Consider the following 12,073-nt stretch of genomic DNA (forward strand, 5'->3'; position numbering starts at 1 on the left):
TGTGCCAGGAACCGGAAGAGGCACCTGTTCTAAAAATAGTGTCACAAGACAGAACACGCGGAAAGAGTCGAGCAAGCATGTCTTCAGCCTTGTGTCAATTGGTGGTTTTGCTACATGCACGCGTTCCGACGTACGTGGCACCCGTCGCTCTGCAGAGCGTTGAAAGCCACGACGGCTTCATCAATAATGAGATTCATCTTTAATAGATACAGAAGTGACAGCACGCACGAGTGAGAGGACAGAACAAGGTTGTTTGCGCCGCAGTGGGTGTATACTGTGCGAAGGTCTCAAAGACAATGTAGCACATGTACGAATATAGACCATTTGCGTCAACTCGAGTATGTAGTGGGACCTAGGGTTAACTTTACAGCAGAACGATTCGACCAAGTATCTCAACCAAAGATACACTGTACGTGCTGTCTTTGCGTGATAATATCCCATGCCGCCTTGCATTGTCACACATGAAACAGGTCTCCTGGCAAACTTATAAGGAGCTTCAGGTCATGTCATCAGCACACCATCGAGGCTGACATCTCCAACTTCTATGTCTAGAAGCAATTCCACCATCACATCGCGGCCTAAGGAACACGGGTCTGACTAGATTCGATGAGTCAGCATTCCATCGTAGTATATCCTCTGTCTTCTATTGGAGATGTGTTGGTTTTCATTCAATTACAATGCGTAAAATGCCAAGACTCGGTGTTATGTTGTACCTCGATGTTTCCTTTGTTGTCATACTTTCCAATATGGTTATGTCATAGCCCCCTCTTCTATCTTCTTCTCGTATGTCTACACTGGCCCTTGCCTTGCCAAGAGTACTGGCCTGGTACATGCAAGTTATTGTCTATGTTCGCTTCGAACCGCCACCGTGGATCCATGCCTGATGAGTCGGCATTAATTCTATTTCTTCATATGAATCTACCGTCGAGACTGATGTGACAATGTAGGAGTCTTCACGCATGATTGTTTGCTCGGGAGGCGAATTCTCGTCCAGGTGAAATACTGTCTGTCGAGGGTATGAGTCAATGCGATGCGAAGATGCTGGGAATGGCTCCTGTCTATGGAAGTCCTTCCCATCAATATCTCTTTCATTATCATCATCCGATATTTGTTCCCTATTTGTGTGCCCACCACTGCCGTTCGATAAACCAACTATCGAAAGGACCGATTCTAGCCCTGAACGTAGTTTCGTTGGGAGACCTTTGAGATTGGTATATATTACAGGCATACAGGCGCACATGATGCCTACGTTGATTTCGGCTATTCTACCCATCGGCTCCTTATTAGCATAAAGGGCGTGCTCAAGCTGCTTTAACTTACCCCAAAGCATATACTGGGACTTGTACCCAGGTGGAGTCATCTGAACCTTGTACTTTAACTCGGTAGTAAAGTCCAATTAAGGAGCATATACAAGCCCTATAGAGCGATTAGGGATTGAGACGACACAATCATTTGTCCTTACAATAGACCGGAGGCAAATACGCCCAGTAAGCCACACTTTATTCTCCACGACGTGGGTACCTTCTGGAGGAAAATAATAGGAAGCAGGAATACGTAGAAATCGCTGACGACGCCAAATACCCCAGAAGTAGCGGATAACTGGAAGTTTGCCTTTACACAGTGGCTGGAGATGGATGCCTTGATCCACGACTCTCCAGGTTGAGGGAAACAGATCGAGGTGTATAGGGCGACGTTGACTAGATAGAAGGACGTGATAGTAACGATTCCTATCATCAAAGGCCATTTTACCTCTACGAAGCCTTCAAAAAGTCTCCAGTAGAGTATAAAAAAGCTGTTCTTGATTATAGCGTTCGTGATGAGGTACAAAAGGATGCTCAAGAACGTAAGCTAGGAGCAATTAATTCAAATCTCTTTCCAAACAAACGTGTGCTCTCACCGCAATGAAACGCTCGGAAATATCGATTGCTTGAACATCCCATTGATGAGGTCCTAAAGGACTGCCAGCGACTAGATGATAGCAGTCAATATCAGTCCTTCATATGTGTTGGTCTTCGATTACGAGCTAGAAGGGTGCCGGCCCAAGCAATGTTGGTAGCCTGCGTCTTGTAAGCGAAGTTCAGCGCTGTAAATAAATGGAAAATCACTCACCAGGGCAATGTAGCAGAGATCTAAGAGTGTCAGCAAACTGTCTAGTTCCTTTCCCTCGGAAAATCGAGCTTACAGTCGTCCCACGCAAACCCTTTCTGTCTTATTCCAATTCCTGTGACAAGTCTCAGCAGTACATGGCATACTATGACTGGCAAAAGCACATATATCATATTCCTCATAAGGTGTTCCAAGGTAGCAGGGTTGGTGAAGTTCGACGTCACACCTGCTGGTGGAGCAGTGGCTGGCGTTGAGTCGCTCATCGGGACTGCGATATGGTTGAAGGCCATATTGGACAATCCAACGTGATGCTCTTTCTTTTGTGAAGAGAAGTTGCGAGACTCTAAGATAGAGTGGGATGTGGGTGATCCTGCGAATGAACTTTCACCTTGGTGCTGTGGTAAATCCCATATTGAGAGGCCATACAAGGGGTACCCTGACACAACAATGTCCGATAGAATTCTTCACTATTCCTCTTCGTGACGCGGAGATACCATAGAAATAACTCAAACAGAATTACGGCTTTAGTTCCAACGTACAAACATGAACGTAAAATGCTATTCCACGATCGGTCCGTAGCATCTGCAATAGCAACATCAGCCTGCAGTTTGCGTTAATTATAACAATCTCCATGGATATCTATATCCAGTTGGGCGGATAAATGATTAGATATCAATGTTTCTTCCTCGAGTTTGCCAAGTTCTTGATTAAATATTACATATGGTAGTGCGCCGCGCTATCACATGTGAAGGATGCCGAGAGGTATGCTGAAATAGCAGTCATCAGGGAAGGTTCAAACTCTAGAACCCTGGTTCCGTGTTGTATATTGGCATGTTTCACAGCGCTAAATCGTGTTACTCGCTTGTGGATCTCCTCCACAACCGTTCCAGTACCCCCTGCCATCATAACCTCTCGGTTTAGGTTCTCCCTGATGTATCCCAAGGCTCAGCAACGCCAAATTGTATCGATAGAGATTCATCATAGTGATTGTCAGTATTCTATGATTGGCAGATCCCAAATGTATTTTTAGGATGAAGTCGGCATTGAAATTGGTCTCAACAACGAAGTCTTCGAACTGAAATGGATGACTAGCTCGAATATCATTCGCGGTTCTATTTCCCCGCAGAGGGCCATTACTTGAGATTAGCGTTATGAGTAATTTTGTAAATCAATTCGAGGAACGGTGGGATTGTGTAATGTGGCGAAAGTAGACCAGATAGTAGCGTTTTCCAGTATATCATAAGCATGGAAGGATCTTAACAGCCCTCTCCCTGAGTCATAGCTGTCATTGAAGCTGGCTCTGATATACTTACATATGGGAGGACGTCCCATTGTAACAAGGGAATCCTATGATATGCTTCGTGTATGGCTCTAGACCCGTAGAAAGCAAGGGTCTCGAAGTATCTTGAGAATGCTAGACACAGCATCCCACGTAACAGTCAAACTGTACTGACATGATGCTGCAAGTCAGTAGAAGGGAGTGACGTGTTTCGTTCGCCAGCATGTGAGTATCGGGACTGAGCTGCTAGAAGAGTTCGGTTCTCCTCCGTCAATATCGAAGTATGATATGAAGAATTTCCTGAGCGGTTGTCCGGATATATCCGGGAACCATCAGCACCGACTCGATGCTAAGCATGGAGAATGAAGGAGAAATATCTTACCTTCGGATATTGAGTAGGGCGGTCTCACTTACCGCTGGTAGTCAGAGGTTCTCGGAGGTAGAGCGCAGGGATATAAAGACTTGAGAGGGACAGGACGTAACCACCTTCTCAGGAGCCCAAAAATCTTTATTTATCTGGAAATATTAGTGATAGTGGTTTTAATTAGCTCCTTTATGGTATTGTATTCCGTATACTTTCTTTTGGTATATTTCCAATCCAATGGTCCCGAAGAATATCCTCCTAGTGATTACAAAATCCATATAACCATTGCTATGACTGTGACATGTCTGAAGAAGTAACCCAGGCAACGATCGTAGTGAGATTGAGTCGGAAGATACTGATAGAATACATATTTTCAAGCGTGACATGTAAGCGCTGGATAAATGTTGATAATATGTACCGGGTTTGTCAGAGAGGACCACGTTGTGATTGTCTAAGGGTCCGACACAACTTTAGTGACACACAGAAGTCCTCCCTAGACTCAAATCGAACGAATGCAAGCTACTATTATTAGTATGTTCACATCTTTAACATCTGAAGACGTACAAAGAACTTAATCAAGTTCGCAGACTGTCGGCTTCGTCAGGCGTCATGAACAGCAATCAAAATCAGGCCACTGACGATCAATGCGATGAGATGCACCCAAGCTACATAGCGACAGTCGGCTATATAGCCAACCTACAACGCCATTCAAATGCTATACTGCAGGATGCAGATCGTCCTCACGGTTCGTAGATCTTCAAACACATTCACTCGGGAGCTCATCTAGTCTTCAGCACAACGACCAGGATCTTCAAACTTTGACCAAGAAGGTAAATAAAAACTTTACCACACGACTTCATCGGAGAAACAGCCCAGTTTCAACATAATACTTATCACCTAGGCCTGAGAGCCACCCTATTTTCTGGCAACCATAACCCGTCTCCCTCAGAACAGAATCTGACATCTCTCAGCGCCCCTATACGCCCACCTTGCACATACGGTCGTTAGCCTCCAACCATATCTAAACACGATATACACGCCCCCTATTCCCTGGGACATAGAGCATCTCACCATTGCCTCGATTCACGCGCTAATCACTAGCCTCCGACCTACGATCCGCGCCATAATCAACTGCCACATCACAACCCTCGTTCTTGCCCCTATGATGCCTGAAGAACTCTCTTTCGACGTACATCCCGCGATGGTAGCCTCCATCCGAGACGCAATAATGCGGCGTTTCGTCGAGGTCTTTGAGCCATTATACCAAGCAAGATATGCTACAGGGCCAGATGGGCCAGGAGACAGGGAGTTCGTGAGGGTGGTCATAGTGGAGATACCGCAGCTGGTGGAGGAGAGAGTCGGGGAAGAATTGATGGAGAGACTAAAGCAAGACTTGGGAAAGTAAGTAGTGGATGGGAAGAGGAAGAAGAAAGACTCGGAACAAGTCGGCAAAGTGGTGGCAAAGCAACCGATCTCTGCCAGCATGCGTTTCGAGCAATCAGGGGGGTTCTTACATGTATGATACGATGGGTTGAGGGCAAGAACGTGCAACTATAGAAACGAGGTTACGATGCCAATGTACTAGTACGGATAAATATCACAATATGGTATGCTGGGCTTATATAGTAGAGGGTTTCTGTGCTGTTACAAGCTAACTTTTCTACTGGAAGAGAGCTCTACTTCAACAGACTTCATGGTGGTATTTTAAAAAAAGGGAGTAACGCGTCGATCCATAATAGACTACACTGTAATCACAGAACTGGGACTCTTTCAAATATTCCCGTTAAAGGCGCGTGTTACCTCCGTTGCAATAAGAGTGACAAAAACTAGTTTCCAGCCATGTAATAGGCCAGTCCCGTCTTCAAAGAAGCGAAGGATGCGTTGCTTCTCCAGGAAATACAGCTTGTCATTGCACCTTTATAAAGCTTCTATCAAGAACCCCAATTCATTTGACTGTCAAAAAGTATCACATTCGAAGCAATCTGACACTGATTTGTGTCGCCTTTCCTCGCACACAAAGGGCACGACGACGTAGTTGTTCTCTGTCCCAGGACTCAAACATCCGTTCCCTACCCACGCGCTGTGTAATTCTTCAGACGAGGTGAATGCCCTATTTACTTGTTATCTCAAGGCTTCTACAGCTTGACAGTGTTGTCATAATATTTCCATATCTATCGAGTAGAGCTTTACACGGCTTATGCGACGTTGTAAGATAGCATTTCTTCTGTCTTATTAGAGCAAGCCGTGTTCTACAGCAATTCCCTACGAGATGTAGGGTTGTGTATGCTGAATCAGAGTAATCATCAAAGGATGATATCTATTACTTAGTCGCATAGAGTCATGTGTTTACCTGCTATGTTGAGACGCTGTCATAATAGGTGTATCTCCTAGTTTAGAGGAAGTATATGTTGCTGTTGTCAGCAGGACCTCTTGAAAGTCCCGGTGGCCCATATTTGCCCAGCTCACAGCCTCATGACCTAGCTGGCTCGGGAGGCCGCCTTCGCCAGTATCCTTGAGCTCGAAAGAAGGAGCAGTGGTTTGCTCGCCCTTCTCGACACGCATGCTCTCAAGAGCTATTCGCTTATACCTCCTCCAATCCTATCCGCAGCAAGATTCTCTCATTTCAACAACTTTCTGACACTCGTCTCCATCCACAACTTGGTGTATTGCTTATGGCCCCAGTCGAACCACCAAGGCAATTGCGCCTTGACCGTGCCGTCGGGCGTTGAATTAAAGAATACGCTCTTGAGATGGAAGACAGCATCGTGGTCCTCTATTGTGACCTGCATCTCGAAAATGCCATCTGAGGGACGTGGGTCACGCTTTAGGGGACTGTCGCCGCAGCGGACTACGACCTGGGGTCACGTCAGCATAGGTTCTCTATTTCTTCCCCAAAAGCTCTTTCTTTGTATCACAAGAGACCAGTTTGATTCCGCTAGAGATTGTATGTTCACCCACCTTGTCAAACGCCCTCTCCACAACCTCAAAATGGTCCGCAATTGCCGTTCCCTCGTCATACGCACTCGCCTTCAACTCGCTCTTCTCCCACAGATGTCCCTCCCTTCCTTCCAAGGCCCTATACTTCTTCTCCAGGAACCTCCTCTGATATGCAAAGCCCAGCCCGCCCCAGATCCCCTGACAGAACCTCTTCGTCAATTCCTCCTGATTCTGGGTCTTGAGTTTAGACAGCGGTACGCGTCGCACAGCATGGTCTATGCACGCGGGTGGATTTGAGCGTGGATTCAGACGTTTGAGCGAGGTGGATTCGGGGTAGGATGTGAAGGGCACAAAAGACGTGTTGCGGGTATAGAGTGTCCAGGCGGCGTAACTGGTGGGGATGGACAGAGAGGCAAGGGTGGCGGCGCGTTTGAGGATACCCATTGTGAGAAGGGTGGACTTTGTGAGGAGGGTCATCAATCAAGGCGTTTGAAGCGCAAGAGGGGAAAGAACGCGAAGTAGAAGAAGATATGAGTGAGATGGGTACTGTACTGTTTGATGGATTGACTACATGACTCGTGCTTGGGCACAAGAAGACAAGCTCGGGTTACTGGATAGAGACGTGCCGAGATACCCCGCTGGGCCGAGTCAATAAAAGGTATTTTAAACAAGAGTCGTTGCGCGTGAAGTTGTAATAAGGCCATAAGTAATTATGTTCGCATTGTGTGATTTTGCATGGATTCATCAGTATAATATCTTTGCTGTGACAGGCTATCGCTCGTAACAAACTCGAGAGTCTGATCTGGCTGCACATTTTATGGCTGTGCGTGAAGTAAGGTAGTTTGATCAAAACGCATGTCCTGCCCTCAAGTGTGAAAGATCTACCAAACGGTATGAAACAAGTAAACAAGGTGCTTCGGCATACAGCGCAGAAGACGATGGCACGTCCAAAAAATTGCAATTCGTGTACGAATGACCACGTTCCGCCTCCGATAACCACATGCAGTCGTGCGAATAGGGGTATGAGTAACAAAGGTTTAAGCTGTAGGACCCCAACGAGGACCTCAGCCACATCAGAGTTTGCAGCATTCAAGAGTCATTATCATGCCGCCCAAAAAGCCACCCGAAAAGACGTCTTCATCAACGGCTCTTATGCACGACCTTTATGATTTTGTACGTGCTCCATGAGTTTCGACATATCTTCTCTCGTCTCCGGGTACGATTCCATAATCTGCTTTAGGTTTCTTAGCATATCCTCTGCTGGTGACGGATCTGCCGCGAGTATTTTCTGTGCCACCGTCGTCGTGAATAGGGTACCTAAAATATTCAATGCAGAGGCCGACCCTACAGGACCAATGTGAGCAAGTGGAGTAGGAGTAGGAGTTCCAAACGATACCGGCGCCCCAGGGGTCTGCCCAACCATGGGTGAATATTGAGGCGTTGGCATAGGACCTGTCAGAGAACCCACTCCAGAAGGCGGAAGACTTGCAGCGTGAGTTGGTGTCGCAGAGGGAGCGTCCATAGGTGTAGCATCTGCGCTTACTGTAGGAGTGGCAGTACGGGCGATGATGCAGAGAAGTAGAAGATTCTCCTCAGGCGGCGCAGATATTGTGCAGTGTTCGAGCATATCCATGAACAGGGGCAATTGCATTGCATCGGCTTTTACTGGAATGATGTATAGGTCTCGCACGGGGGAATCGGGATCCTTGTCTCTGGGTGCATTGTGAACGACACCCCAGCGGTCGCGATCGAGGAAATAGCTACAAATCTTGTCTTTCTGCTCGAATGACTCATTGTCGACTGGCGTTAGGTTGATAACGCTGACGTCTGTACAATTACTAGTCCGTAGACTTGCAATGTAATCGTTTGCTCGAGTCGGATCTATACGGCCGCGGATCTCAGGGGTCTCTGGGATGACTTGTTTCCAGTCGAGCTTTTGTCCAAGATCAGCACCAGCTATGTGACGTCCGCATGCATGGTAATTATGTATGGGTGCCATGACCACATTACCGACCCATTTAATATCCGGATTATTGGTGTAGTCTGATTCGGTTGGTTCGTCGACACGGAGCAAGCGGTCAATATCCTCGTCTTTCGTCGGAGGCGTGGGTGTCGCAGGGGTGACAGCAGAACTCTGGCGCCGGAAAGCCTCTGAGGGCCTACGATTAATGTCATTCGGTGAGCCTATCTTGCTGTAAACGTTGTTGATATCGAAGGTACCCGAGGCCTGTCTTGCTGCGCGTGGTGATCCAGGTAAGGCACCAGTGTCGACGGTCAACGCTTGACGATCTCCCACAGTCTGCTCGACGATACCACTGTCGACTCCCGTTCGTTCGTCCACCACATCGTTATCTCGATGGATCGGGGGCGGAAGTGGGGATTTCTGACGCTGAACTTCTTCGCCACCGATGTATTCATCCCCCTTGTGTGTCTTCCGGATTCGTGGGCCATCTTCATGAATCATGACTGACTGCTTCTCAGCAGCCTCCCTCAGCGCTGCGTTCTCCTTCTTACGCTCCTCATTCAGCATATCCTCGGAAGACATCTGTGCGAGAACTTCTGGCGAGTATTCCTGGGTCAAAAGCTTGTATAATATATCCATGTTATTGCTCATGTTGAACTTGAGACTTTGCCATTGTTGAAAGTATGCACTATCCTTGCCCTCGAGGTCACCCTGTACCGCGGCAAGAGCGTGATCAATTTGGAGCGCTATACCATCAGAATAGGAGGCGTTGGTCAGTCCAGGTGGTAAATTGATCTTCCGAGTCTGAACAAGATCGCCAACCTGCTTTTGGATGATGTCAGACAGTGGCTTAATAAGTTTTTGTCGCGGGCCTGGGAGCGAGTTAATGGAATATGTTGACGCATTGGTCGATTGTGTCTCGGACTTGAGGCGTTTCTCTGTAGGCCCAGCATCCTTGACATCAGATGCGCGTTTGCGTTTTGACTGTGCAGGTGCCTCTACGGAGGTCTTTGGGGCCGAAGTGCTTCTCGAGGCGCCGTTGGCCGCTGCTGGCGTCGTAGCTTTCGCTGGAGGGACAGGTGTTCCTTTAGCTGATGTTTTGCCAGGCTTCGGAGTTCCTATATCCTCAGCTTTGGCTGAGGCTGCCTCACTTAGACGGGCCTTAGAGTTTGCTGCCTTGGCGCCCTTCTTTTTACCCTTTGTCTTAGGTGCTAGACGGGCTATATGTTCCCAGGGTCTCTCCCCTCTGTCGATAGCAGCAAGCAGGCCCTTGTGCGCCTCTGGTTTGCACTGTTCGCAATAGTAGTCGCGCTCGGCAGGCCACGGTTGGGTGTCCAGCATCATGCAATCCTGATGCTGCCAGGCACCGCATGTATCGCAAGCGACCCATTGCATGCCTTCGTCATCGTCTTCTTCTTTTGTAGCACCGCAGATGCAGCGAACAAAATCATCCGGCCCGTTTGCACCTTCATCATCTCCCTCTTCTTCTTCCTCTTCCTCTTCTACTACCTCCTCAGCTTTTAAATTCTTTCCCTTGATCTTTTTTCCTTTCTTACCGCCCTTGCTCTTCGCAGGGATAGCTGTCGCTTTCTCTTCCTCGTCAAGTTTTGTGTGCTGGCCTTTGGTGGCTCGGCCAGAGCGACGTGGTTCGTCTGTAGCAGGCGCGCGTGTTAGCTTTGGAATCTTTAATGGAGTGGGCGACAAAGGTCTCTGCGAGCCGAATTCGCGCAGTACGTGCGTAGGAGTTGTTTTTGCTTACCAGCCATGGCGAAGGAAATGAACTGTACGCGGAAATCACTGGCAGGTGGCGATTATATTTATAGTACGCGATCTCTCAAACTTCAAGCTCTGAGCTACAAACAGGGCGCAAGCACAAGACAATGCGCAAGACCACCAATATCAGAGTCCGTCAATCCTGACTCCCTACACGCAGGTCAGACCCCCTATATGGTCGTTCCGATAAAGACCAATGCGCGCGACGCGTGGCGACCTTGAGCGTCTCTGCAAAGAAGCTACGATTGGGGCTCGACGCGACAACAGAGATTGTCACACGAGCAAACGAACCTTGAATTCAAAGGTGGAGGTAATCTCCAAGAGCGCAGCATGCGAAACCGGATGTGTAGAGTTGAAGATGATGAAAAGTTGGTGGAGTGGTAGTGGTGGTGAAAGTATAACGAGGTTGGAAAGCTGCAGGTGAGATAGCGACCTCGACAAAGCGGAGTTGTGGACAGCGAGGGACGCGCTTTCTGATAACGTAAGTTGCGTTTGTCCCGTCCACTGGTAGGTATGGTCCTCGGGTCGACGCCGGGTGAAAACGAAAGTAGAGGCTAGTGTTATCTAGGTTAGACGCTACATAACCTACCCGGTGGACCAGGGGCTGTTTGCCTAAGGTAGCAGATCACCGTTTGACATTTCACTGACTGAACTTTCCTTTACTCATATTCCACTTTACACTCAGAATACCCGTTTTTCTACTTAGGTTACCATGGCGGACGTCAGATCTATGCTCAGGCAAGAACGGGCAGCAAGAGAGCAGAGCAAAACGAAAAGACGAGCTCCTGTGCCACCGACGATTGCATCCACGAGCAAGAAGCGTAAAGCGAGCGATGATGACGAAGTTGCCCAAACACGCAAAAAGAACAAGGCCAAGCAGGACAAGAGTCTTCCGTCTGGTTACTTCGAGGCTGAGTCGGCAGTGGAAGAAAAACCTGTGGTCGAAACACCAGCACCCGTTCAGGCAGAACAACCCAAAGCATCTGCAACCATAACCGCGGCTGTTCCTCCGATCGCACATATAAAAGATAGCGATGTAGATGAGGATGAATGGGCAGCATTTCAGCGAGAGGTTGCCATGCCACCCTCGGAAGAAACAAATCGTGCGGCGATCCTGGCACTAAACACGAATGCTGTCATAGCAGCTGCACCGTTGACCGCTGCAGACCTAGCTGCACAAGCACGAGAAGAGCAGAGCGCGCAAAGAGGAAGACGCGACGCAGAGCTCGAGGAAGAAAAAGAGGAAGCCGCGCGTCATCTGGAGGAAGAATTTGACGAAATGGAAGAACTGGAGGAAAGAGTGAGGAAGCTCAGAGAAAAACGCGAGGCGCTTCGAAGGGGACGGGAGGCCAGTCAGAAGGCTCCCATAACGTCGGAGGCGGTCACTACCCCGAAGCCTGATGAACCTGAAGGTTCGAGCGATGAGGGTTCAGACGAGGACTGGGACGACTGGCGATTCAAACCTGCATGAGAGCTTCTGCTGTCTTCAAAAGGTTTGGTCGGAGGTGGACGAGAACGTACGCCCTCAGTATACCTTCCTAATCCAGCCGACCACAAACTGGCTACCAATGCGTCGACTTGCGCTTAGAAGAAAGGCGGCACAGGTTTTGTATATACCGACCCGTCTAGTGTCTCTCAGAAGACTTCATAT

At 48.3% G+C, this 12,073-nt stretch overlaps 5 protein-coding genes across 5 annotated transcripts; 2 read left to right on the forward strand and 3 right to left on the reverse strand.

The window, feature by feature from the left end:
• Positions 1-844: 844 nt before the first annotated feature.
• Positions 845-2,396, reverse strand: EJ05DRAFT_498391 (uncharacterized protein; the record flags this gene model as incomplete). The annotated part of the gene is made up of 7 exons (XM_033746677.1): positions 845-1,265; positions 1,321-1,416; positions 1,463-1,848; positions 1,898-1,968; positions 2,021-2,057; positions 2,110-2,129; positions 2,183-2,396. 7 exons carry the CDS (start codon positions 2,394-2,396, stop codon positions 845-847), a joined length of 1,245 nt encoding a protein of 414 aa, XP_033602880.1.
• A 1,536-nt stretch (positions 2,397-3,932) lies between these two features.
• Positions 3,933-5,536, forward strand: EJ05DRAFT_525550 (uncharacterized protein; the record flags this gene model as incomplete). Its single annotated transcript, XM_033748848.1, has 6 exons — positions 3,933-4,135; positions 4,330-4,494; positions 4,544-4,579; positions 4,721-5,150; positions 5,335-5,356; positions 5,507-5,536. Exons 1-6 carry the CDS (start codon positions 4,051-4,053, stop codon positions 5,534-5,536), a joined length of 768 nt encoding a protein of 255 aa, XP_033602881.1. The 5' UTR covers positions 3,933-4,050.
• An 831-nt stretch (positions 5,537-6,367) lies between these two features.
• Positions 6,368-7,130, reverse strand: EJ05DRAFT_436001 (uncharacterized protein; the record flags this gene model as incomplete). The annotated part of the gene is made up of 2 exons (XM_033741718.1): positions 6,368-6,604; positions 6,708-7,130. The coding sequence occupies 2 exons, from the start codon at positions 7,128-7,130 to the stop codon at positions 6,368-6,370; spliced, it is 660 nt and encodes a 219-aa protein (XP_033602882.1).
• A 270-nt stretch (positions 7,131-7,400) lies between these two features.
• On the reverse strand, positions 7,401-10,886 carry EJ05DRAFT_474305 (uncharacterized protein). The gene is made up of 2 exons (XM_033743585.1): positions 10,409-10,886; positions 7,401-10,301 (listed from the first exon to the last, which is right to left on the reverse strand). The coding sequence occupies exons 1-2, from the start codon at positions 10,413-10,415 to the stop codon at positions 7,837-7,839; spliced, it is 2,472 nt and encodes an 823-aa protein (XP_033602883.1). The 5' UTR covers positions 10,416-10,886; the 3' UTR covers positions 7,401-7,836.
• Positions 10,887-11,045: 159 nt separating this feature from the next.
• EJ05DRAFT_283895 (uncharacterized protein) lies at positions 11,046-12,073 on the forward strand. Its single transcript, XM_033740468.1, has one exon. It carries the CDS (start codon positions 11,135-11,137, stop codon positions 11,891-11,893), a length of 759 nt encoding a protein of 252 aa, XP_033602884.1. The 5' UTR covers positions 11,046-11,134; the 3' UTR covers positions 11,894-12,073.

Source organism: Pseudovirgaria hyperparasitica, assembly GCF_010093815.1.
Source record: "Pseudovirgaria hyperparasitica strain CBS 121739 unplaced genomic scaffold EJ05scaffold_4, whole genome shotgun sequence".
Taxonomy (NCBI): domain Eukaryota; kingdom Fungi; phylum Ascomycota; class Dothideomycetes; order Acrospermales; family Acrospermaceae; genus Pseudovirgaria; species Pseudovirgaria hyperparasitica.